Raw genomic sequence first — 27624 nt, forward strand, 5'->3', positions numbered from 1 at the left:
TTGTAAATGAAGAGTTTTAATGAGTATCCTATTAAAATGTAGTTTAGGTACTAATGTTTCTAAATACGAGACACAATTTGGACTGTGATTTTTTTGTCCATTTTTATGTTCTTGCATCATCAACAATTTTTCAATCATATTTTTATCTCAAAAATATTACATTAAAAAAATGTTAAAATTTTTTTAAAATTATCTCAAATAATCTACCGTCCAAACACACTCGTTTATTGTTAGTATATGCATTCATATAGTAAAATATGTATTATTTAGAAGTATTAACGAGTGTCCATTTAAAAAAAAACCTTAAATAAAAGAGAGAATTTATACCACTATGTTAGAATTATAAGTACGGCAAACCCTTTTGTCACTTATAGCCTAATTCAGAATTGAACTCAATGAAACTAATTTACTTTATCAGTCTCATGATTTTTTTACAAATATGTATCACTTCATTCCAAAAAAAAAAATGTATAGAATTGTACCACTTTATTATTAGTTATAAAAATGTGTTACTTAATTAGAAAACGCGTACTATTTCATTTGAAAATCGTACCATGAAGAATTCCTATTGGAATTTGGAAACAAGTGCAAGGGCTAATTAAGTGGGAAAGAAAAAAAAAAAATTTGGAGGACGAAATAAACCAACCATTTTCTCAACCAACAATTTTGTGACCAAATTTGTATTTTAAAATGACTAAAAGCCCGAAAGATTTCTCCACAAGCCTCTTTGAGACGGGTGGGGTTCTTTTGGTCCTTTCATCTGGATGATACCAGTTTTAAACTGGTGGAGGATTAGCTTCAGTGCTCGCCGGTTAGTGAGAGGAAAAGCAATGGCGTCCACAAGCTCAATAGTAGCACGCACACTCACCCTCCACTGTGTGCGCCACGACCACTCTGTTTCGCACAATTATCGCGTCAATAGGGTTGCGCCGGTTGGCATTCCGGGAAGGAGGGAGTTGCTGTTGCTGATGACCGCGACCACAGCACTGAAGGCTGGGGAGATGCCGTCTAGAGCGCAGGACATAGGGTTGTTCGGGTTGAGGAAGAAGCTGAAGAAAGCGGAGGAAGCAGCTGAGGAGATAGTTAGGGAAGGGTTTGAGGCAGCTGACAAGGGGATTGAAGTGGCGGGAAAGGGAATTGAAGCGGCGGAAAAAGGCCTAAAGACGGCGGAGAAAGACATAGTGTCAGCGGAGAAACAGATCGAAGGGGCGGTGAGTTTCGGAGGATTTGCCCAGGCGGGCGTGGTGGCGGGAGCTGAATTTGTTGGTGTTCTGGTTGCCACGTCAGTTGTGAACGGGATTTTAGGGCCTGAAGCTCAGAAATCTTGAGCCCATTTGTTCGTTTTTCTGCAGCGCAGAATGTAATTTGTAATCGGTTGTATCGTGTATGTATAATCCTCCGTCTCATTTGTAGCTTTGACATTGAATTCTACATGCAATCTGTGAACTTTACTCTATCTCCTTTTTTTTTTAAGTTTTTTGCAGCAAAGTTTGTTGGATAAAACTCGAATAGCAGTCATCTGACTATTTTCGCTGCAACTTGTTCTACTAGAAAATAAAATGTGGACGGCTGAGACAATGTGGTCCAATAATGTTCACGGGAAGAAGTGAGACTGATATGATAAGTAAACCAACTTCATCAGAATAATGGCTGCAAGAAGGCTTTAATCACTATTCATTGCCTAATAATAAATTTTATCCACAAGACGGCTTTAATGGGGAGTTATGTGCAGACGATACAGTAATTTCATTAGTGAACAATGTTGCTCAACAAGCTGTTCGTTGATGGTGAGCTCTGCTCACTTAACCAGGGATCCTGGACTGAGACAGGGGAACTGTCCTTTGTCTCTTCCGTTGTAGATAGCGAATCACCTCCTCCTCGTGAAACGTTTGTTCTCCTACTTCCTGCCCCCGTCGTCTTCTTTGTTGTTCTACTGTTAAAAGATTTCTCACTTCCATTAAATGGAGACGAACAAGAGGATGCCGCTGATGATGCCATGCAGACATTCTCGTCTAGCGGTGCCCAGCCACTAAGCCTGATTTGTTCAAGTTCATCTGCCACTTCCATCATGGACGGTCTCATGTCTCGATGAAAAGCAAGGCATCTAAAAGCCAGCTCTGCTACTTTGTGAATAGATGAGAGAGTCCAAGCATCCCTGTGAGGCTCAAGAAATGGATCAATTATCTCATCCAGACAACCTTTCCCTATCCTCTCAATAGCAAGCGCAGCCAAGTTGATCTCACTGTGAGCTCGCGAGAAATCCACCACTTTCAATGCTGTGATAATCTCAACCAGAACGACCCCAAAGCTGTATACATCACTTTTATCTGAAAGATGGAAGTTCTGATGATACTGAGGATCGAGGTAGCCTGGGGTTCCCTGTGGAGCAGTGGATACATGGGAATCATCCATCATGCCAAATCTCGAAAGGCCAAAGTCTGCCACCTTTGACTTGTAGTTATGGTCTAAGAGTATGTTACTAGATTTAATGTCTCTATGGTATATCGGCGGATTAATTGCCGAGTGAAGATGAGCAATTGCGCGAGCAGTTTCGGTGGCAATGTTAAGGCGAATTGTCCATGGAAGCACTGAATTTTTTTCTCTTTGTAGATGCTGAGACAAAGTCCCATTCGGCATGAATTCGTAAACAAGGATTTGTTCACCGTCCTCTATACAGCAACCTAAGAGGCGTACCAGATTAGGATGGCTCACAGCAGACAGAAGCTTGATCTCGTTCATGACTTGTTCGATGCTTTCATGGTCGCGATGCTTTATTTTTTTAATAGCAACCCACTCATCGTTATGGAGCTTTCCTGCGTAAACTGTACCATAGGCCCCTGTTCCCAGCCTCTGTTTATCAGAAAAGGCCAATGTGGCCTTCTCAATATCTTTATAGGGATAAAAAGAAATGCCAGAGCTGCCAGCAGCTTCGCCCAGAAGACGCTTTGCACTCATTCGGCTCTTCAACAATTTTGATCGCTTCCGGATGCAGTAGTAGAAAAGAGATAAAACAACCATGAGAGAAGCTCCAGCAATTATCCCTACAAAAAAAGGGCGGCCCACTCTCAAATTTTAGAAGTAATTAGCAGCTTTCCGCTAACAGTAATTACCTCTGGCAACTTTAGTTAGAACCCTATTACATTAGTTCACAGCCTTGGAAACTACCATTTGCAGTTATAAAAGCCGCTTTTTTGAGTGTGGTGGAGTGGTGAAGATTCATTAATGCAATATGTATCACACCAGCTTAGGCAGTTGCAACAAAATGCAGCCTGGATCTGGCAGAGTAAGAGCAGGAGAATTAAGCGCATAACCCTGGAATTTCTTTAATAGTTCCATTTGAATCTCGAGATTGCAATTCTACATGATAAGTTTACAAGAGGTGTAGATTAATGCATGCAGTTTCCTTAGCAGATGTGATACCTTGCCGAAAGAAGTTCCATGCAAGTATCAAACAAGACCGCTATCACCAATAAATGAGATATCAAAGCATTTAATGTATCTGGCAATGGGAGCAAACATTTCTATCGCCATTTGAAGAGTTTTCCGAATCACAGAGCCAATAAAAATTTACCTCCAACAAGAATGCCAACTTTTGTAGTCCCACCGCATCGACCTGGCATGTATCTTGAAGCATTGCAGGTAGAAGCTGTGGAGATTGTAAATGATGATCAAAGATAAGGGAATTAACGAGCATGAAAAAATGAAAGGGAACACAACAGTTAACTGAAGGGCTGTTTTTCTAAAGGTACGGTAGTCTTGCTTAGCAAGAGAAGCCCTGCGATTAATTCATTTCAAAATTTTGGCTCACTGTTCAAATGTTTCGTGTAAATTAAATATTCAAATATTTTCAAAGCATGTTTGTTGATCTAGGGATCAAAAGAAAACAAATGATAGAAGAATCACACAATTTTACGATATTATATAAATCTAAATATAAATAAATGGAGAAACTAATATAGACGGAAATCTTAACCTAACGGGGAGATCTTAATTAATCAACCATAGTGGTTCAGCCTTTGGCCCCAAAGATTACACGTTGCGTGAATAGCTAGCATGCAGCTGCAGACAACACCCCAAATACTTACGGAAATACTAGTCTACTACTGGCTTCCTTCAGGACCTCGTAAGCCATTGCACATGCCACGTAGCAATCCGTAACCATCAACGATGCTTAAAGTCAAACCAATAAAATTTCCACACCCTTCATTATTGGGGATGATGACACATGATCCTGACTGGCCAATAGCCGTACGCCATAGCGTGGAAGATTCTTCTGAAGGCCCCCCCACCCCTTCGTTTTCATTTTAGTTTTAGTTGTTAAATAAATCAACCAACAAAGTAATAAATCCAGAACGTCGTTTGTTTAATTAAGCACAATTTGTCCGAGAGCTTGCTTGAAGGTCAAAAGTAATAAATCTATGCCGACGGACAAGGAATTCTTCTGGGTTTTCCTCTTCTTTATCTATTTTTTGAACTCCTTCCGTCAAGAATGAGCAGCCTTATCCTGCGTAGACTGACTCCTAATCAGCCCACAAAATATGAAAAATATGATGATGGCTCCTCCTCGTTGGTCAAATAAATACAAAAAGACCTTTCACATAGCGCCTCTATCGCCCGGAGTCAAAACCCAAAAACAATTGGATAAAGTTTAATTAGAACCTAAGGGTGATTATAATTGGATGTAGTGGATTTTTGCAACACGACAAAATGCCTGCCTGCCTGCCACTAGTATTTACCATTAAGGAAAATGAATACCACTACTACTAACTAGTCTACTACTTACTACTTACTAAGGAGGTAAAATCTACAAATCACAAACACCAAGGAAACTAAAATGCAAAATCAAAAGGCGTAAGAAAAAGAAAAAAAAAAAAAAAAGGGCGGCGAGCAACGCACCTCTTTTACAACCACCGCCGCCCGCGAAGCCATCTCCGACAAACCCTTCCTTACACCGGCATCGGTACCCCTGGCGACCACTGCGAGTCGATACGTTAGTACAGGACGCAGACTCGTGACAGTTGCAGGGGCCATCGAGCCACCACCCTAACTCCAAAGTCTGGAAATTCAGCAACAAAGCCGTGCTCACGCTCGACCTATTGTCGTCGTCATTTGTGTCAACCGCTATGGACGAATACACGACCGTACAATTGATCTGCTTGAGATGATCATAGTCGAAAAATTTAGAACTATTTTTGCTTGCACCCGAATAACAACTGGTATTGTTATCATGACCGCCGCTACAGCTCTCCTTGACATCCAACGTGGAGTTCAGCAGAGTCATTGGGACGGCACATCCATTCACCGGCACCCTACATCTATCGAACAGAAGCCCATTTCGCCGCGTCATCGCGAAGTTAGGCCCGTCGAGTTGATTCAGGTCACTAATCTTCCGACTACAATTTGGCGGAAGATGGATCAACAAGCTGTTCCCCGTCACGTTTTGGACTTGAAATTGCCCAATTGTGATCTCCCCGCTGCGCCCTGAACAATTCAACTGAATGTGGCAGCCCGGGGAGAATCCGAAAGGATACTGCACCTCGGACTTGTTCCCACAGCAGCGATGGCATGCTCCTGGTGCTGATGAAGGTGATAGCGAGGAGGGCGAGAAAGGAGAAGCAGATATTCTAGTACTCGAGATTGAGATTAAAAGAAGTGGTAGAAACAATAATATAATTAAGCGGGTAAAGACGAAAACAATAATCATGTTCTGGGTGCTCAGAGAAAGGATCCGGAAAAGAAGGTGAAAATTGGTGAAAGAGCGGAGCAATCATCAGAAGTCAGGGGTAGGGTGAGGGATGGAGGAGAAGGGAAAGGAAATTGAACAGCAAGTACTGAGGTTGACTTGAGAGAAGCATGATACACCATTTAATGGTGAGCAGTTGATGTTGGGTGAGAAGTTATACTATCTTAATAAATGCTGTGTTTCATCCATGAACAACACCACCTAGTTAGTTCACAGGAAGGAAGGAAGGAAGAAAGAGTTATTGCTGTTGCATTTCTGGACGGTTTGCTTTCTAGATTTTGAGAACTAATCCAATAGTGCTATCAATCGCGGCTGTGACTTGTGATCTGAGCTCTCGCAGCTCCCAACGGTCTGCAGAGTTAAGGAGGCGTTTGGGGGTGTTTTGAAGACTTGAGTTGGGAATTGGGATGGATGGATCAGATTATTAATTAAGGCAGACACAGACCAGACAACACACGGAAGCCAGAGAGAGACCGAGACAGAGACAGAGAGAAAAGAAGGGAAAGGAAAATGAAAGTGAAATTCCCCGGAGCAGAAGATTTTCCACACTTGGGATTCGCAGAGAGAAAAAGGTGGTACTACTACGGGCTACGGGGTAGGCCACTGCTTGACGGACGAAAGGCCTGCTTCTTCTTCTTCTGCCTTTTTTTTTTACTTCTTTTTATGTGTGCGTAGGTTCATGGATATTTTGTCTGATTGACGGGTTATTGAAGTAATAAAATGGATTAATTAAAGACTAAAAAGTGGGCAATGAAGAAATGTTTGACCAGGACAAATTCAACGTCTTAAGAGTTGGACAGCAACCCGTCATCGTGTCCTTGGGCCCACAGAGGCTTCTATGAATGTGGGGTAGGCGGAGAAGAGGGCCCACTTATTTGGGCATATATGGGTCCACACAATATTCCGTGTCTACGACGGGTGTATTATTTTGACAAAAAAGAAAAAAAAACCAATAATATAATTCGGAATCCAGTGGACAAATTACAAAGTGTTTTTTTTTTTTTTTTACTTTTCTTGGGTCTTTGCTGAGGAGTTTGTGCGCCAGTACCGCATCTAATTTTTTTTTTTCAGACTTTTGAAATTAATTAATTAAATCTAATCTCAAATTTAACCCCAAAAGTTGGTAACTTTTGAGGTAAACTTGAGGACTTAATTATCCAACCCCAAAAAAACGATACGAGACTACGAAAAAGTTAGCAGAAAAGCCATCTATTACCCCTACAAGTTCTGTTGTTTTCTATTGAATTTAAAAATAATAATAATAACTAGTTTGTTATTTTATTTTAAATTTGCTCCCACTTTTACTTCTAGCAATCTGGAACATCAATCATTTGAAAAAAAAAAAAAAAATGCCACGCACGCACACAAACATACATGGATCCCCCCTCCGTATATCAGGTACATGCACACGCTTAAGTCAACCAAACTCTCTTAATATCATTATAGTAATATATAGTATCAAATATGCAACGAAAACCAAATATGTTAATAGCCAAATTTCAAAATTACAAAGAAGTTGATCAGCGCTTCCATTTGATGAAAATTAAAATATGAGAACTAAATATTAGTGTATGAGATACATGATAGTGTGCTGCTAACAACTTTCAATTTTTGTTACTTAAGCTAAATAAAATCTTTTCCGGTGCGGCTGTCGAGTCCTTCTCAAAATTGCACAACAAGCCATAAAGAATTACATTTAAGATGTTGTACAATTAGGTTAATAATACATATATTAGCAAATACGATTCCGATTTATATTTAGATGAAGGAAAATAGTTGTGACATAATTCTAATGCTGTATTTTTCTTCGAAGCAATAAAGCTATCAATGATATTTAATTTTTTTTTTTTCTAGTTGAAGAGAACAAAAGTCCAAACTTGAAAGGTTTAACTAAGAGATACAAAAACTAGAGATTATATAGAGCAACAGTAATTAGAATTGATTTACTACCAAACGGTAATAATCTCATAAGAGGAAATATATATTCTACAAGTACCAGATGAAGTTTTAAGAACACATAGCAAAGGAATTCTTGAATCCCTAGGGTTAATTCAACGACGATTAAAAGAAAACTCTGCTACCATTGTTTGATTCAGGGTTCGAATCATGTAGCTGATGATACTTGGGGGTGAAAGAATGGTAGGAGGGATGGAAAGATTAAAAAAAAAAAAAAAAAGAAACAGAAAACACCGGATCATTTGGGAGGGATCCCAAATATACTGGGGACAGCAACTGGTGCTTAAAGTCTAAAGATAAAATGATGACCAGGTTGAGAAGTGAGATGACATTAGAATGGTTCGATGACAGAGATGCAACAAATCCAATACTTATAAATTGACAAGGATTTGGCGGAAGATATAGCAGTAGTTAGAAGATATATATATAAATTTATCCGACTCCTTGCGGACTCTCAGGTGTCTGTCGTGATCGAGTTTGATTTTATAGGCCGGAAGAGGTACATTGATTAGCTATAAGATGTAGTGAATGGTTGGTGCTATAAATTAAGTTGTAGATATAGAAATGGCAAAAGGGTGCCCGAGGAGTTGGGCCAGTGGTAAGCGGCTGGTAATGCGAGCAGGACGACCAAGGTTCGATCCTCGCTGCGCTCCTGCGATAACTCCAGGATCAGGCCTTCACCCTCGAGTAAGAGTCAAACTCTGCGGGCGCTCCCCAGGCCGAATCCGGATTAGTCCGAAAGGGATATCGGGTGGTTAGACCCAAAAAAAATGGTGCATATGGATGAAGTAAAAAAGCAATCAAGTAGCAAATTAGAGATGACAAAGCCAGGTCAGGTGCAACAAAATTAGATGCGTGTCGTCTCTGTTCTTGTTTGCTTTAGCTAACTTTAAATTGCATACGCAGACTGAATTGCTGAAAGTTTGTAAAAGGGCCTTAGAGGTTTGCAGCTTATTCAAAGCAACAGAGCGAGGTGATTCAAATTTGAAAAGAGTTCCATGTATAAGATTGAGAAATCCTACAGTATAATTTGGGGTACCGTATTTGTTTACTTTTTTATCTTTTGTAGTAGTAGTATACTTATTTACAGATTCAAAAAAAAGAAATGGGATTGACTGACCATCGCATCCACCGGAGAAAGAGTGGGTGATAGAGAATCTTGGCGTGTCCAGTGGGAAGTGTCCTCCACCCCCTTCAAACTTCAAAGTCCTCGCCTTTTCTTTCTCCCATTCCAACGCGTTAAGAGGGCCATGTTTAACTATCTAGTATCTACCTCCACCTTTATCAAAGAGCTTGCAGCTTTCATATCACTTTTTTACATGCATTCTAGCGACTTCTCGAAGTAGCTCCTCCCTCTCCTAGCGTGGAATAGATTAAATTATACAACTGTTATCATTTTTTTAAAAAAAAATACTTCAAACTTCAACTTTTCTGTCTGATAACTTTTTTAGGTTTGTTTGGATTGGGATTTTCAGTACAAAATTTTTTAAGTAATTTTTTTTTATTTTACATATATCAAATCGTAATAGTATAATTTTTAAAAAAAAATTCTTAAAAATAACAATTCAAACCAATTCTAAATTCTTGCTTTGTTTGGACCCAATTCCAAATGTGTTCAAATGATGTTGAATTTTAGCAAAGAAAAATACTAGAGAAACGACCAAGGCAGAATAAGAAACAAAGGCAAGGCAACTTCCGAAGAGAGCCTCTCAAGAAAATGTGAAATACTTTTTGTGTTTGGGTTGCAACTTTTTGAAATTTTTGTAAAAAATGTACTATTATAACAATAACTATTTGATATACGCGAGCTAAAAATGTATATTCATAAACTCAGAGATTTTTTTTTTTTTTTTTTTTTTATATATACGAGCGGATGGCGCTATTAAACTGTCAAAAAGCAAAATCAGATCTGACGCCAAATCTGGTGTCCTAACTCCCAAAATGTAAGGTGCAGCTGATTCGCGACAACCATAAAGTTGCGGCAAATTTGCGTACCTGTTTAACATGTGTGCCAAAAGCACAAAAGTCAACCAATATATGACGCTTCAATCTATCTTGATCATTAGCCAAGCATATGTAAGCATTGCATGAAGCCTAACTCCAGATTCCTGCTGTATTTCATTAATCCTGGAAGAATACACACTTTTTTTTTTTTTTTTTTTGCAATTAAACAATCCAAAATGATGAGCGGTAAACATTGACGACACGTGATCTAAAGGCTAAAGACGCAAAGGATGGAATCCAACATTTCAGCTGCTTCAACGACATTTTAGGAGTTTATGAATTATCGAGCTTGTTTTGCTATGTGCAACTCATGAAGCTTGGACTAGTCAAACGTCGAACACAACAATAAATTATTGGTGAGCTGCCAGAAGTATTTGCAATCGTAATGGATACACATTTCCAATTGACATTTTGTAGCATGCCAGTCTATATAGTTTCCTAAAGAGAGGACTCTAATTATTATTATTATTTTCTAAATTTATATTTATGTATTTTTTTTTTTGAGGGAGAGGGTGTAATTTAGAGAAATGTGCTATCCAACAAAATTGAACGATCATAGCTGGCATTGGTCCGTCCTCCGCAACAGATCTTCTGTGTCATACTCTATCCCACTTCTTCTAATCTTGTCAAGTGTCTCTTGATAAACCAAACTCTCAAACAACCCAACCCGAACCATATTAAATTGATTAATCGATTAACCAGGTAGAGAAATTTAATCTATATAACCAAAACCGATTAAAATAAAAACTATCTCACAAAATCACAATTTATCAAGGGAAAAAGGCCCTAAAACTCAGTTTAACATCTGTTCTCTCGTCATCATCTTCACAATTTATCACACAAATTGATGATCCGTTGCGCACAAATTGTTCAAACTTGAAACAGACAAATTGATGATTCGGGTTAGACTATCTTTCTTACGCCCACAAACACTCTTGCAGTAGACTATCTTTCTTCCCCATTCACACACACAAATTTTGCAGACTAAAATCTAGCAGAAAAAATCAAGATTTTTTAGAGGAACTCAAGTTTTATTTTCCTTTTTCCTTGGTGGGTTTCTTCGAATACCATGGGTACGTTTGGATTGGTGTTTTTGAGCCTGTTTTTGAAAAACTGTTTTTCACATTCCAAATGTTACAGTAAATGTGTATTTCAAAAACAACTTCAAAAACACCAATCCAAACAATATATCAAAAACAACTCCAAATATATTTCAATTATGCATATTTAATTTGTATATTTTAATAAGTATATTTCAATTTGTATATTTTAATTATGTATTTTATATGTATATTTCAATTATATTTTAATATATTTTAATTATATATTTTAATATGTATATTTCAATTATGTATTTTAATATGTATATTCAATTATGTATATTATATATATTATATTAATATAAATATATTTATTTCAATTATGTATAATGTTATATATATTATATCAATTGAAATAAATATTATAGATTTATATAAATACGTTTATTTATATATAAATTTATAAATATATTTATGCAATTTTGTTTTATAATATATATTAATATGTATATTTCAATTATGTATATTATATATAAATTATATTAATATTAATGTATATTATATATATTATACATTTCTAATATTATATATTTACATATACATATCATAAATATTTTATTTTATTTAAAATATATTTTTATATATTTATAATATATTTACATAAATATTATATGTTATATAAATTATATATAATATAATATATAATATATTATACATTTATATAAATGTACATTTATACATAATATATTTATATTTATGTATATTTATAATAGACATTTATATTATATATTATATATAATATAATACATTTATACATTTATATTAATATACATATATTAATTTTATATTTATACATAATATTAATACATGTATACATATATATTAATTATATTAATACATTTCAACATAATATTAAAACATATTTATAATATATTAATTTATACATTTATATAATATTCATTTATAATTTATACATTTTTAATAACATACACTTATACATTTAAATGTACATTTATATTATGTATTATATATAATATAATACATTTATACATTTATATTAATATACATAATATTAATTTTACATTTATACATAATATTAATACATGTATACATTTATATTAATTATATTAATACATTTCAACATAATATTAAAACATATTTATAATATATTAATTTATACATTTATATAATATTCATTTATAATTTATACATTTTTAATAACATACACTTATACATTTAAATGTACATTTATATTATGTATTATATATAATATAATACATTTATACATTTATATTAATATACATAATATTAATTTTACATTTATACATAATATTAATACATGCATACATTTATATTAATTATATTAATACATGTATACATTTATATTAATTATATTAATACATTTCAACATAATATTAAAACATATTTATAATATATTAATTTATACATTTATATAATATTCATTTATAATTTATACATTTTTAATAACATACACTTATACATTTAAATATACATTTATATTATGTATTATATATAATATAATACATTTATACATTTATATTAATATACATAATATTAATTTTACATTTATACATAATATTAATGCACATATACATTTATATTAATTATATAAATACATTTCTACATAATAATAATATATATTTATAATATATTAATTTATACATTTATAATAATATACACTTATAATTTATAATATATTTATAATATTCATTTATAATTTATACATTTATAATAATATACACTTATACATTTATAAATATACTTATATTATGTATTATAAGAATATAATACATTTATATATTTTTATATAAATATATTTATTTATAAATGTATTATAAATGCATAAATGTATATTTATATAAAAATTATAATTTATACATTTATACATTTATATAATATTCATTTATAATTTATAATTTATAATAATATACATTTATACATTTGTAAATATAAATGTATTATAAATGCATAAATGTATATTTATATAAAAATATAAAAATTATAATATTCTAAAAATACTCAAAAATATGTTTCAAAAATACCTCTAAAAATAATCCAAAAAAATTTACAGTAAAAGTTTTTCATATAGTTTTTGAAAAACAACCCCAAAAACAACTAATCCAAACGGACTTGTTTTTCAGATTCGAAATGCTACAGTGGTGTTTTTGAAAAACAACCCAAAAAACAGCTAATCCAAACGGAGCCTACCATATCTTCTTGTAGAAATATATTTAGTTTTAATGTAAATTTGTACTGGGTAATGGGTACACAATTCTTTAAAACTATGGGAGAAGTAACAGTCACAATTCTTTAGGCTGTGGAGTTGTTGGCGGTGCATTTTGGAGGGAAGCCCTGAGGAAAACGTTTGGCATCTGTATAGTAATTGTATATCACGTAATTCTGCTACACCCATCTTAGTTTGGTTTGACTGGTGGCATCAAGTTCCTGAGAGAACCATGGCTTTGTGGAGTTTGATCCACAAGAAGATTTCCCAGAGCTCCATACACAAGCATCGGCCTTGAAATTTCTCAAGGAAGCAGTAAAGGGAGACTGTGACTAGTCAATCTTGACAAGGCCGCCTCTTGTGGCCTAGTCTTCTGCATCCCATAGACTAGTGTATACCTCCATCGGCTGGTTCTTCGGATATGGAATCCCCCTTGCTTCCAAATTCTAGTGCGGGAGTGTTTGTGCGGGAAAATTCTTCGAATACCAGATCTTCTTGGTGGGTTTATTCAAAATTGCGCAACAGAAGGTCAACTGAGTCTGTTTCAACGGTGAAGATGATGATGAGAAGATAGATGTTAAACGGAGTTTTAAGGCTTTTTTCCCTTGATAAATTGTGATTTTGTGAGACAGTTTTTATTTTAATCGGTTTTGGTTATAGAGACTAAGTTTATTTGGCCGGTTGATCGATTAATCAAATTAATATGGTTCGGGTTGGATTGTTTGAGAGTTTGGTTTATCAAGGGACACTTGGCAAGATTAGAAGAAGTGAGATAAGGTGTGAGACAAGGTGTGGCACAGAAAATCTATTGCATCCATCCTCTGTGTGTGACGAATAAAAATATTTCCCCCATCTCCAAAATGAGTGCACAAAAATCAACCTACAAGAAATGCACTGCCACTGCAGTTAGACTCTCTATCTTAAACCTTGTCTGCTTAATTTTTTCTTTTTATCTCTCATGACCCAATTAAACAATGATTAATGAAATATAGAAAGGGGCTTGCATCTATTAACTTTTTTTTTTTTTTTTTTGATAAAACAGTGAAATATATTGAAAGCAATCATGCATTCTTTAACTGTGAGGCTTTGGGTTTGAAACTTGTAAGAATGAAAAGGACAATGTTAGAGGAACTTTTTTTTGCAAGAGTTTCCTTACAAAAGACTTAATCCAACTTGAACAGAATTAATCATAAACCGTTAAAAAAAGATACGAATATCTGTCATTTATACTTAAAAAAAAAAAAAGGAAGGGGACCATTTTTCGAAAGTCATTCTATCAAGTCCATGTCTCCTCCAATCCCAAATTTACATCTTCCTAGAGCTAGAAGGTTGAAATGCTAGTGAAAATATTTATATCTCAACGTCCTTTGGGATCTAAAATGCGGTCATTGTAGAGTCAACGTCAGAAATTTCCCGCAAGAGAGAGTACGTGAACCGTACAAGAATTGGTTGCAGCATTTGCTTCGAGGGGTAGAGGTGACTTGGACACTTGCCTCTTGTAACCGCAAAATTTGTTTATCAAAAAGATATCAAGAACTATTCGTGATTGTTCATACTCGTTTATTTTTTCCAACGGTTGAGATTAGTTCACGTACGTAATTATTAACTATGAAAATGGAAAAGGATCGCACTTTTTTTATTTTCTTTTAAAAAAGATGTACATCGAATTCTTACGCTAAGATACATAGCGAGAATGTAGAAATACTTGCAATCATTCTTGGATTGTCAGAGTTATATTTACAATGGGAGTAACTCTCTCAGTAGTGGAAAAGGCAGCAGCATTTTTTTATTTTTTTATTTACCATGGGAGTAACTCCTTCAGTTTTGCCAAGTGTCGTAGTATATATTACATTACAGTGTTCGTTTGTTCCGGACATTTACCCCTCCTAGTTGTTGGGCTGTTGACACATGACCGTTGCAAGTGGGCAGAGGCGGTCATATTGCCCATTGCTCAAGTTACTTAAAAAACGGATAGAATACCAGCCCATCCATGAGCAGTCACCATCGTTTTTGAGAATTGATGCAGAAATAAGAGACTTTGATCTTATTTGGATTGTGATTTTTTCTCAAAATTTTTTTTTTTTTTTACATTTTCTGTGAATAAATTTTTTAATCACCACTTTATCTCAAGAATATCGAATTACTGTAGTATTTTTTAAATAAAAATTTAAAAAAAAACAATCAAAGCTGGCTCTTGATATTTGATAGAGTAATTTAAGATTGGGTTAATTACATTTACTCCCTTGAGGTATGTCTAAATTACAATATCGACCCTAAGATTTGACCATATTACCATCACCCCCTATCAGTAACAGCAGCATCCGAATCCATCTAACAGAAACATTGAAATGACAGAAGCACTATCTATCTAAGAGAGGAGCAAACAAAATAAAAATACTAATAGAGAATGAGTATTTGTATTTTTTCTTCTTCTTCTCTCAAACAAAAATAGCATTTTTTTTGTGCAGAAACAAAAGAATTTGAAAAAGAAAAGACATCAATTTGTAGCATACGTTGAGAAATCGAAAAGGAAAGTTTATCATAATAGGAAATGAAGACCAAAAAATGACAAAAAAATAAAAGAAATAAAGAACTGGAAATGCGGAAAGGATCTCTTTGTTAAAGATTTGATCATTTCAGGGAGTGTTTTATAATTTGTTCAAACGCTAAATACGGGGCTTTCTCTTCTTGAGACCGCTCCGAATCCTGCCTTGATTCCGTGTGCTGTTGTGCTTATTCCAAATTTGCAATTTGAAGATAGTGAGATTGCTTCTCAAATTATTTAAGAAATGAACACTGCAAAAAAAAAAAAAAAAAAAAAAGATCATTTCCAGCTTGTACACTTCGACCATTTTATTTGGGCTAGACCATCTCACCCTTGCTCAAACTCGCCTCACTTTGCTTTTGGGCTAACCCGCCTCTCTGCCTTTGGGCTCAAACTCGCCTCATTTTCTCGCAAAAGCTTCCCACCACAAAATCCCACAAAAAAAAAAAAAAAAAAAAAAATCCCAAAGAGACGCCGTAACTGTGGGTGCTGCGGGCTGGCCTTGCATAAAAAAATGTGACCCTCAAAAACCCTAACCCTAACCTTAAAGCCTTAAACCCCAGAAGTTGAATTCTTAATACCTGAAGAAGACCCTTCAAACTTTGATATATAAAGAATTCGGAAGGGATGTCGGGAAGGGGAGGAGATAGTGACTCCGACGATGCAGCCCCCGAGGAATTCACTTCTCAACAGGTCCGTGTCTCTCCCTTCTTTTAGCTTTCAAATCAATTTTAGTTACTCGATCCATAGCCGTATGATTTTCCTGACTGTTTCTTTTATTTTTTCAGGGAATCGAACAAGATGAAGAAATAACTAGACTCCAAAAAGAAAATAAGGCCAGGTAGGAGAGATATTTTATGAGCTTAGTTAGGTAGGTAAATGTAATAATAATAGTGGTGATTAATGTTGTGCATCATCACTCCCCTAAATTATTGGTCTTGTAATTCTTTTTGAGTAGAAAAAAATTTGCCCTTTTGAAGCATTTGGGAATTGCACGATTGTTGGATTAATCTGATCACTATTCTCAGGTGTGACTGCCTGGTGTAGTGGGTTTTTTTTTTTTAATAAATAAATTTTAATTTTAAGACTTTGAGCTGCGAACGCTGAACTTATTTTCGGGATCCGCCTGCTCAATAGATAGCTAGATATAATTTGGAATTTCTGTTTGGATTTATGAGACTTTGAGCTTTGCAACTATAATATCTACGTTGATAAATAAAGGCAAGGTTCATCTGTCTCCGTTTCTTGGGACGCTAACCATAGTGATTTTTGGTGAATCTCTGTCTGTGGCTTTATCTGAATTTATATAGTACCTTCTCTGTAGAGTTGTTCGCGAGGGAAAAGAGCGTCGGAGAAGATGGGCTCAAAAGTTAACTCCACGACCCTCGGGAGAGGAGGAAAGCGTTGAAGATGTGAAGGAAATTGAACCAAAACAAGAGTCCCTTGATTACCAGGGAATGCTGCCAGATGAAATTGTGAAACTTCTTGCAGCTAGCGAGAAGTGGGTTATGCAAACTTGCTTTTTTCCTGATTGTGGATTTTATTCTCCTGATACGGTCTCTTGCTGACATTGTAAGCTTATCTGCAGGAAAGTTTTTTCATCGGATTCAGAAGAAGAAAAACCAAAGAAAAATCCCACCTCAGCGAAGAAGAAGAGAACGAAAAGACCAGGGTATGCAGCTGTTCCTATCTTTCCTGGTAGATGAATATCCTGTAATTTCATAGCCCGTCAATTGCATTTCTCGGACAGAGTAAGACATGTTTAATGAATGGAAGCCTAAGTGTTCTATGTCTGTTCAACTGACAGAATTCCCTTCTCCTTGTGGTTTATAGGCTAGAACCTATTATTCTAGAGGAGATACCACCGGCTCAATGTTTACAGAGTTCACTGGAGTTTCTGAAGAAACGGAAAATGCAGATTTCAAGATCATCTGCTGTTCTGAACAATTCAGATCAAGCATTGCGGCTCCTTTCTACTTCAGGTTTACTGTCTAAGAAATGATAAGTAACAGCTTCCTTGGTACACATGCTCCATCCACATGCTATTGTAAAAACATCAAGGATAGTTTATGTCTCTCATCACGCCTTACATTCTTCTCCATTGAGAAAGTAAAATGGAGAAAGTAAAAAGTGGATTTGATTGTAAAGATTGCATTTATGTCAACAGCTGCAAGTATGCATCCTATTATGCGTCACTGTGGCCTCAGATAACATGTTTTACATCTTTTGCAAATCCATCCCTTTGTGCCAAAGCAGTTCTATTTTCATGTTGTGACATTTAGATGAACTAATAATTGCGACTTCAATGGATCTCAAACAATATTTAAGTTATGCTTCCACTTTTTGGTTGCCATCAAATGTAGTTGCTTATTTTTCTGGAAGATATCTTCAGATATGCTCTCCCACTTAGGTGTTCAACCACTTTTTCTTGTTTTATGCTAACAGAAGATCCATTAATAAAGAAAGTTGCTGATAATTATTCAGTGGAACTAATTGCCAAGTACATGCGGCATTGGGATGCGGATGTTTTAATCAGTAGACATGAATTTCCTCCATATCAAAATGACACCAAACTCCACAAGGCAGTATTTCTTCAACGAATGATGAAACTAATGGGTGCATTTGTGCTGATTAAAAATTTTGTCATATTCCGTTTTGCTCGTTAAAATGAATATTAAGCTGTTGCAAGCCACTACAAGCTTTGCCTTCTCATGCGAGATTCCAAAGAGGAGCCACCTACCGTGGAAGATTTATGGATTTTTATTCTGAGCTAGAGATTTTAAAATACTTATTATATTGTGGGTCTCTTTGCTTTTAATCATTATCCATTGTGCTTTCTTTTCCGGAAACTATAAGAAGAAAAAGATATTCGTTCAGAATGTTGCACTGGTCCATAAGAATGACAAGCATATTGCAGCAATGATTAAGCCATCCTTATCATGAGAGAACAAGTAACCCACCAACAGAACAGGGTTTCAACCCTTGCGCTAGAGAGATCAGACAGTTGAGATAAATTGAAGACATGCAGAGTATGCATGTTAGAACAATATTTACAATTTTACAGCCCACAAGAACTCAAAACAAATATTGTCTTGGTCTCTCAGCCCGAGCCATAAAAACAACTAGCACTGAGATTTAGCAAGACGGCAAAATGTTTACTACCAGGACTAGCCAAAACATTGCAAATAATGCTACCATCACATGGATTACCAAGCTGTTGACTCGATATGCTATTGAAGAGCGCCACTTGAGATCATGGGGAGGAAAAAGCGTCACCAAGTTGCAGCCACTTCTGCTCATTATCGGGGAGAGAATGTGCATCTGCATGATCATCAGCTGCCAGGAGAGCCTGGAGAGCATTACGGACCTTGTTCATTGACTTGTGGTGACGAATGCGTTTGAGGACAACATCTCTATCAAGGGGTTGAGAGCCATCACGAGCTGCAGCTGATGATGATTTCAAGATTAGCTGGCTAGTGACTGAGTTGATGGTCGACTCGCTTCTGGCGCCGTGGGGAAGACTCAATTCCTGTGGCTCAGAGAAAGAAGGTGGTTTGCTCTTAGAGATCATAAATGCCATTTCTTGGCGTGAAACTCCAACTTAGTGATGGTTAGTAAGAGGGACTGAGAAGGTTGCAATTCCTTTGTGCTTCTGTCGCTGTGTGTATATATAGAGTATCGCCGTCGTTTGTTTGGAAAGGTTTCTGTGGGCGTGACTCTGATTGATTTGTTTATTTGGTTGATGAAACTTGGACGGACTACTCACTGACATAACGAGGCACCCCTAGTATTTTATTTAAAGCTGGTGGTTTCCACCGAGTGCTGGCTTTGGCATGTAGTGCTGCGCACTGCTTCGCTACGAAACTCCATATAAAATAGGGCAGACAGAGAAATCAAAGAACGGCAGGTTCTAATAAGCAAGCTAAGTTAATTTGAAAACTACGTACTGTCTACACTAACACCTCCAACGTAGCTTAAATTGTGAATTACATCCAAATAAAATTCCTGTAGGCGGACTCTCCCAGTCGTCGACTGACATCTTTTTTCCCGTAAATTTAGAAAACCTGTTTGATAATTCAATTTAATACTTAAATTTAACAAATTCAAATTTTTAAATATGTTTAGATGCATTATAATTAAAAATAAAATATTTAAATTAATTAAATAACATTAAATTTTCTAAACAAAACTTATTTTAAAAAATAAGTAATAATAGCTTATCACTTGATATGACATACATTATCAAATTTCAATTTTCCCATCCACTTGGAATGTTTTCAGTCTTCAGATTTCTTCAATCCCACTAGTTCGACCGTTTTCAGTGAAAACACAGCATACCTCCTCGAAAAACAAATAAAATTGCCTTAAAAAATTGAATGCTTGAAACTCAGCCACGGTTTATAGCTTAAACATGTCCTGTCTGAGGAAACAATGGGCGAGTCCAGACCCTGACATGTTCTCTTTGTCAATCTCCTCTCACTTTAATCTTACAAAATATTTCTTTCGTCAATAGCCACCTTTGTATATATAGGGCCAAAGTAGTCGCAAGGACGTACGCCACCTTACAAAAGAGCGGCATGCAGCTGATAATTTTAGCATGCAGCTTCATTTAGCCACACAAAGCAGCCCTTACACTTGATTGATCTCTTTCAAGAGGCTAATGGCCAACTTGACCAAACCATGATGACCAAGTTTCCTTTCCCTATTAATAAAGGAAAATGAGCTGTGCCAAAATGATTTACCAAGCAACCTAGTGTCATTAATAACTACAGTTAAGGGGGTTATGCCAGAAAAACCCTGAATGATTTTTATCAACGACCAATTTACAGTCAGAAAGAAATAAGCAGAACTTCGAAGAATAAAAAAACACGTTTTATTCTTTTTCTTCTTTGTCAAGAAAACTCAATAAAAACCCACTAACCACCCTTCTTGCGATGGGATTTGGAATGGAACGGCATAGGCGTCCATCAATATAAGCCACAATACCTGACAGTACAAACTTCCCGATTCCCCATTGCCAAACAAGCTTCACCTTCTGCTCCACAACAGTCGAAATAGGGACAATGGCTTTCTCAGTATCAGATTCCAACTTCTCTTTCACATTTACCCTGGAAATGACTTTTCCAGCTTGCTTTCGCAGAAAACGAATTGCAAAGCTCACAAAAAGGTGTTCACACAGAGTGAGCACAGTTGGTCCAATTCTCCATTCCTGGTAAGAAACAAAATCAGCTGGTTAAACAAGTAATTCTCAGTAACCAATGAGACTGATTTGTATCTAAAAGTTCCTACCTCCATATCATTTTGCAACCAATAAACCATCGCAAGAATCCATCATATACCACACAACTCTTGCATAACTAGTTTCTGGAATATTACCACTTTATAAAAATGAGGCTCTACTCAGGCTTATTCAGGGAGCCTTTTGTCTATCTTTTATAAACTTAAATTGCGTCAGCATATTACCTTCCACACTTGAGTTTCATTTTCATTTCAACTTTTAGCTAAATTCATTTTATCTCAGAGAATCCTGATCTCAACAGTTGAATAGGATTAAAAGTTACAAATTTACTCACACGTGAAAGGTGGGATACGTGTTTTGCCAATGGGTGTGCATGTATGTATCATTGTTTTGAATCGTGCTCATTGTCTTGGACAATCCTGAGTCTAGCGTGAGTCGTGCTCTATGTGTTCAAGATATGCCCCCACTTAAGAGATAGATCATCTCAATTCTGCTACATTATTGAAAATTTGGCTATGCATATACACGTGAATATGTGCAAGTATGTGTGTCTCTCATTGTTTTGTTGGAAACCATTTCTAGATGAAATGAACAAACTTGGTAATTAAGTCGCGGAATTACAATTTTGGTATTGTAAAGTTATCTTACACAGAAAACTAGCAAGACATACAAAAAATGTGCTTTAGCAATGCACAAAATTCATCAGTCATGCTTAAACAATATTTTTGATCACCTTCCCCATCTGTTCTTCTTTACCTCCATAAAGGTAATCTAGCTCTCCCTGATCCCCACCAAAAAGAAAAGCAGACGCAATTAATTTATTTTTGCAAATACAATAAAGAGCTCTCCAGCATATGTGACTGCAATGAACAGTTAAAAACATGTAACAAAGGCCCACTCAAGCAGGTAAACACTAAGCACATACTCTATTATTAAATGCTTGACGCCCCCTGTAAAATTAGTAATTAGAGTAGGATTGACTTACACTCTCCCCTCGGATATGCCGCAAAGAATGAGAAGTTGTTGAAGAATCTCCCTTCAACAATCCTTTGCTCACAAGAAAGCCTTTCACACGTTCGACAATTTCATTTATAAGAGAACTATTAGGAGGCAGGTTCTTCAGAATGACCTGGAAGCAAAAGCACAAAGAAGGTAAATACTTTACATGTCAAATGCACCAACATAAGTAAATTCCCAAATTCCCACTTTTATGTATATATTACCCATCATGCATACCAAATTGTTCTTTTACAGGTTGATGGAAATGTACGTAGATGATGTATTGCCTGCAGTTACCACAAAATTAACTAGAGAGATAATATGCAATGTAGAAATACCTGGTTGTCCGTAACTCTCACTCTGAGGTATTCTTGATTATATAAAGCATCCAACAGAGCTTGCAAGTAGCCTTCGATGTATAACTGTATAATACATCCCAGTTACAAAAGATTACCCACAGAAAATAACAATTGTAAATGAAGATATGAAGCAATCTAAAACCTTGTCTTAATTAAAAATTTTATTTTCCTCCATTAGTCAAAATTGATAATTTGGACTTAAGAGAGGTAGACATGGGACCCTATAGTGCTTCAGTTACCTCCTCAACCCCAGGAGCTCGATCAAGCTTAATTTTCCTATCTGGCCCACCTTCCATAAAAGCAGTCCCTAACAAAGATGGCTCCATTGCCAACTTTAAAATTCCTTGGCGAAACCCGCGCATCTGTGGAAAGCCAAGGATATCACAGAGATCATGTTTAAAGCTAAAGAAAATAGAACTCTACCCATAATGAAATAGAGATGATACTACCATTCCATTGAAACCACTTGTTTCAGCACCCTTCAAAACCGAGTCTGATACTTCTGTCACGGCGGTGAATAGTATATTTGATCCAGCTACTTTTAACTGTAACCAGACATGCTATAAGAATCTTTTTGCAACTAAAAGATGCATCTCAATTAGATAGTCAGAAAAGAAAAAATCTTACTGTTTTCCCTAGATCACCAAAGTAGCGCTTTGTTCCAGAGAACCCTTTTTTATCAATGCACTTACTGATGAGTTTGAATGTACCTATTTCAACAATTCCAAATTGGATGAAAATTACCATTAGGTAGCAATCAAATTGGTTTCCCAAAATAACTACTAAGGATCGGCCCAATGGGCTTCCCTGCTGTTAAGTTCAGGGTTCGAATCTTGTGCCTTACAGTTGGGAATCGAAAGGGTGTGGGGAGGGGTGTGAGAAGAAAAAAGTTGGTTTCCCAAACTAATACTCTATAGGAACAGGGCACACTCATGCATGACGATTTGCATATTAATGAGAATACTTATTACTCAAATATAATTTCAATATTACGTTCTACAGAATCACCATGGATGCTTGCCACTCCCAGTGTCTAATAATCTTCTTGCAGAAATTTATGATTAAGATACATTAATACTCACTGGCTCTTACTTGGAATTCTATTAAGAAATTCACATCAATCATGATATTCATCTTATTTCAAAGTAGCATTCCGATTGTTCAGAACTACCAAAAAGTTATTTACCCAGTGGCATGCAAGAAAATGTTGCATAAAAAGAACTGTGGGGGCTGCTTAAGATTAAACTATTTCTTTGACTTTGATATATTATAGGCTATCATGTCTACCGTGTAGAAAACTACTATGAATAAAAAGCTAGTGTTAGGGCGCAAAAAAAAAAAATATCAACCATCTAGCACAAACTTTAGGACACAAAATGATCCTGCTGAACTTCCCTCCAACAATGAAAATGGAGGAAAATAGAAAATTATCCTGCTGGAGCATAGCAATCACTCTCACTAATCCAGACGTGACTTCCACATTGAGGACAAAAAAAAATCAGAATGCAAACATATGGGCTGATTTTTTACAGGATTTAAGAAGACAATAGCCACAAAATCTATACACAGGTAACAAAATTTAAGAAGATAATAGCCACAAGAGAGTAGAGTTCTTTTACAACAGGTCCAGTTGCTCAAATTTTCTCTTACGAAAGGGCAAGTAAAAGAACCTCAATGTATCTCTTGCACTTTGTAATAATTCCATCAAAGAGAGAAAGAGAGAGTGTGAGAGAGAGAGAGAGAGAGATACCCATGGTAAGACCAGGAAGATTGACCAGGCCATTTGAAGTATCGAAGAATACATCAAGAGAGGAGGATGCAAAGTCATCAAAGATAGATGTAAAAGCAGGTGGAAGCAGAGGGCTTCCCTTTGCAATATATATTGCCCTCAAGGCATACCTAGAAGAACAAAAAAATTCTCGGTTAAATCAAATATCTCTAAAGACAAACATATTATAAAAAACAAGACAGGCCTACCATGAGTAATGTTGGGCACATTTAATAGATAATCCACGCAAGGTTATCAAAGCATGTGTAACAAGGATACCATTGAGCTCAACAGTCGTATTCTTAATGGTGGGTATCTGCAGCAACACAGTGATCACTTAGAAAAGTAACAAGAGTGGCTTTTCTTTGTTTTGGAGGATATTCCATTTGGAAGAGAGGTTGAGCGCCATCAAATCATGCATAATAACAGAGTAAAAACCCCTCACTGAATGTCAAACCAAAAACATAGAAAATAAACAAAAGAATTATGAAGTTGGACCTTTATAACACTATGAAGCAGGGATCTCAGCATCTCCTGGGTAGAGGTGTAGCTGGAATACGAGTTATCTGGAAGAAAGCTTGCAACAATCTTTAACAAGAGATACAGAAGTAATATGAGATAATGCCATTGCAAGGAAAAATTTAAGTCGTGGACAAACCATGTGAATGACACACATTTATGCCTAAAGACCTGAAGTGGGCATATTATCATCAACAAAGTAGAAGATAATTAAAATATCAAACCTTTACTGGGTGAATCTCAAAATGATCAAAATAATACTGCCGACTTGGAGCATTTGGGTCACTAAGCGACGTCCTCCAAAATGGAACAATTCTGATTAGCGTCTCCTCATCAAGGTTTAAATCAAGTGGCTGCAAAAGAAGCCAATTTCAAACAATCAAACCATCTAAGTTACTCATCTGGCTAATAATTATGAAACCTTACATTGTTGACAAGCTGTAGCATTCACAATTGGAAGAGAACATAGAGTGAAAGAAGCAGTCAAAGATAGCATGTGGATTTATTACCTGCAAGACTATGGATAAATATTTGACATATGTAACCCCAGAACTCGATGGAAGTACAAGAAGAACCACTTGGAGCATACTACTATTCATGTCATTGTACTGAGATTGATGCTTACGCAGGACTGCAGCAAAAGGAGCCCCTACCCGCATTTGATCCACAGTGATTGACTACATTACAGAAAATAGCAAGGCATCAGCTGCAAATACAGCTTGCACTAACATATACTGTTCTCCCAAAACAAGCCCATTCCAGATACAGGTGAACAACCATAAGCTATGTAGGGGTATCTAGTTCTCATCACCTGCACCATCATGCAATTGATTTTATGCTGGTCAGTGAACATCGAATGTAAATCAATATTTTCAAGCCTTGTAACAATAATTGGTGAGTAGCTCAATGATTCATCCAAGTCTTTGTCCTGCAATAGGCCAAAAATTAAGTTAGTTTCAAGGAAAATAGTTTACCCTCCTTAAAAAGCTGCAAGAAGACTGATAAACAGGAAGCAACAATTTGTGTAGTAGAAGCAGTACGACTGAATGTTTTTTAGTCTAAACCAGCTGGTACAGAGTTCTCTGTGTCACAATTCATTTTGTAAGAAGAGATGTTTTCTTGTGGTTATGATAAATTTCATCAGCATCATTAATACCATGGCATATTTACTTACTACCACTAATTAATAATCCTACAAGAGCTATGTTGACAAAAATAATTCTTTATGTTGCTAAGAAATTACTTGTTAACCAAAATGATATTTATTCTGCAATCACATTACCTTTATAGTTAATTCTGCCACATGATGCACATCCAAATCGTTATATTCCTTTTCAGGCAAAAGAATTTATCATCCACCTCTGGCAGACAAAATACTATGATTCACATTTATGAACTAACAGCTTGTTTCTTCATTCTTTACAAAATAATTATTATCCAGCAAAATATTACTAAAAGAAAAGAAACTGGCACTATCTCTGATGCATATCTTGTATTCCTCTTTCTAGAATGCAGGTTTTCAGTTTCTTTCTCTAATTTTCACTCCCCAACCAACAGGATCTAAAGGACAACTCTTATATCATCCATAGTTATGAAGCCAATAATGTATTAGCCTCTTGAATGGATAATTTCCATGAAATGCCAATGAAAAGATAGATAATGCAATAGCATCACCAGGTATTTTGTTCAGAAACATAAAATACAGTATATATCTCCATACAAGAATGAACAAGTTAAAGATAATTCAACAGCGACAGATTGAATAGCACATGCTTAAAAAGCACTTCATAAAGCGGATTGACCTTATCGGTATACTCCAGCAACTGAAATGCAAAATGAGAGATTCTGAGTCGCATCTTTGAGCTGGAGTAGAACATATTATTGCCCTTATGCCCATCAGAAAATTCACATATTCTCAGAACTCGGGTAAGGCCTTCTGCATATACTTCATAACCCAACTTCACTGTCCTTGTGTTGATCAATTGACCATCATTGTTCCTGTTCTTCTCTCCAGGCTTCATATCCAGCAGAAATTGAATCCCCATCCTCATTTGTTGTTTCGCTCTGTAAAAGGGTTTCCATGCACGCACTTTATCCATACTGATTTCCTTCAATAGATGCACATCTGCAAGAATTGAGACTAAATGAATACCGATGCAAGGGACATCTAGGTTAGTATCCACAAGTAATTCACCAGACATTGGATAAACTGAAGCTACTGAATTACATATTTGACAAACCAAAGCTTGGAAAGAATAGGCCCTAACTTTACCAAAAAGCTTAGGCATCTTGACATCTAGGGTCCAATACTTAATTGGAGAATTGGGATTCTCAAAATGTCTGTTTGTTATTAGACTAACAAATGCACTAAGACAAAAGGTAGGCCACAGTAGCATGTTTCTCCGAAGTCTTGAAGCAAGCCTAGTCAAAGAACCAGTACACCCCCACAAACCGACAGTGTGTTTATACCTCAAAAAAATGAATTACGTATCCCAAGACAAAGTTCAGATCAGCACTTATGGAGGAGCGTAAAGCAATCAACAACACTACATCTCATTAATCAAAATGATAGAGTCTCTAGTCATGGTACCTATCAAACGATAGATTTACTATTCCATGCTAAAGTTCTAATGAGCACACAAGGAGCATAAAGCAAAGACCACCTGTAATACACCCAAATCAAAAGCGCAATGGCCTAATAGCAATCTCACATTTTTTACCAAGTTAGAGGACTTACAAACGATAGGATAAATTTGTGCACTAAAGTCAAAATCCACATACAAACCAGATAAGGGGACACAGGTTATATTGTATTTCCATGAGCAGCTATGAATAAAGTAAATCTTTGAAAAATAAGCATGTGATTGAAGAACAGCTATTGCAACACATATTCAACAAAGCAATGAAGAAAGATCTTCCCCTAATTCAAACATCCAGAAAGACTTAAACCTTCCATAACTCAAAAACTTTTTGCAGGCATAATGGCAAGCAGATTTGTCGATCTGCGTAGCTACATCAGCTAGTTTAACAAACCAAAAGTTCGATTAACACAGAAACAGCTACCGTCTATTTGGACAACCAGCTTATGAGGAAGAGATAGATCATCCCAGGCATAGTCTACACAGCATCCAGATCTTAAAGTTTCAAGCTCCAATGAACCCTGGAAAATAAACAAATGATTTAAAATGCGCCATACAACACTTGAAT

General features: G+C 35.8%; 4 protein-coding genes across 10 annotated transcripts in view; 2 read left to right on the plus strand and 2 right to left on the minus strand.

Moving 5' to 3' along the window:
- Positions 1-765: 765 nt before the first annotated feature.
- LOC140010385 (uncharacterized) lies at positions 766-1456 on the plus strand. The gene has a single exon (XM_072057192.1). The coding sequence runs from the start codon at positions 831-833 to the stop codon at positions 1326-1328; it is 498 nt and encodes a 165-aa protein (XP_071913293.1). The 5' UTR covers positions 766-830; the 3' UTR covers positions 1329-1456.
- Positions 1457-1618: 162 nt separating this feature from the next.
- Positions 1619-6303, minus strand: LOC113701686 (wall-associated receptor kinase-like 14). Its single transcript, XM_027222447.2, has 3 exons — positions 4897-6303; positions 3572-3646; positions 1619-3041 (listed from the first exon to the last, which is right to left on the minus strand). The coding sequence occupies exons 1-3, from the start codon at positions 5702-5704 to the stop codon at positions 1750-1752; spliced, it is 2175 nt and encodes a 724-aa protein (XP_027078248.2). The 5' UTR covers positions 5705-6303; the 3' UTR covers positions 1619-1749.
- A 9671-nt stretch (positions 6304-15974) lies between these two features.
- On the plus strand, positions 15975-17785 carry LOC140010387 (uncharacterized). Its single transcript, XM_072057197.1, has 5 exons — positions 15975-16226; positions 16322-16374; positions 16858-17034; positions 17122-17205; positions 17367-17785. Exons 1-5 carry the CDS (start codon positions 16161-16163, stop codon positions 17533-17535), a joined length of 549 nt encoding a protein of 182 aa, XP_071913298.1. The 5' UTR covers positions 15975-16160; the 3' UTR covers positions 17536-17785.
- Positions 17786-18521: 736 nt separating this feature from the next.
- Positions 18522-27624, minus strand: part of LOC140010386 (uncharacterized) — a 32405-nt gene continuing 23302 nt past the window's right edge. For 2 of the 7 annotated variants that reach the window (XM_072057194.1, XM_072057193.1), the window contains exons 23-36: positions 27481-27577; positions 26220-26542; positions 25229-25345; positions 24927-25094; positions 24642-24770; positions 24397-24486; positions 24108-24214; positions 23881-24029; positions 22758-22840; positions 22580-22675; positions 22370-22492; positions 22110-22193; positions 21758-21901; positions 18522-20742 (exon numbers count right to left, since the gene is read on the minus strand). In XM_072057194.1, the coding sequence (XP_071913295.1) occupies positions 20407-20742; positions 21758-21901; positions 22110-22193; positions 22370-22492; positions 22580-22675; positions 22758-22840; positions 23881-24029; positions 24108-24214; positions 24397-24486; positions 24642-24770; positions 24927-25094; positions 25229-25345; positions 26220-26542; positions 27481-27577 (2046 nt within the window). In that variant the 3' untranslated portion in view covers positions 18522-20406. Of the gene's footprint in view, positions 20743-21757; positions 21902-22109; positions 22194-22369; positions 22493-22579; positions 22676-22757; positions 22841-23880; positions 24262-24396; positions 24487-24641; positions 24771-24926; positions 25095-25228; positions 25346-26219; positions 26543-27480; positions 27578-27624 lie in introns of those variants that run through there. The other 5 variants (XR_011817666.1, XR_011817665.1, XR_011817664.1 and 2 more) reach the window with 5 other exon arrangements.

This window comes from Coffea arabica, chromosome 7c (genome assembly GCF_036785885.1).
Source record: "Coffea arabica cultivar ET-39 chromosome 7c, Coffea Arabica ET-39 HiFi, whole genome shotgun sequence".
NCBI lineage: Eukaryota > Viridiplantae > Streptophyta > Magnoliopsida > Gentianales > Rubiaceae > Coffea > Coffea arabica.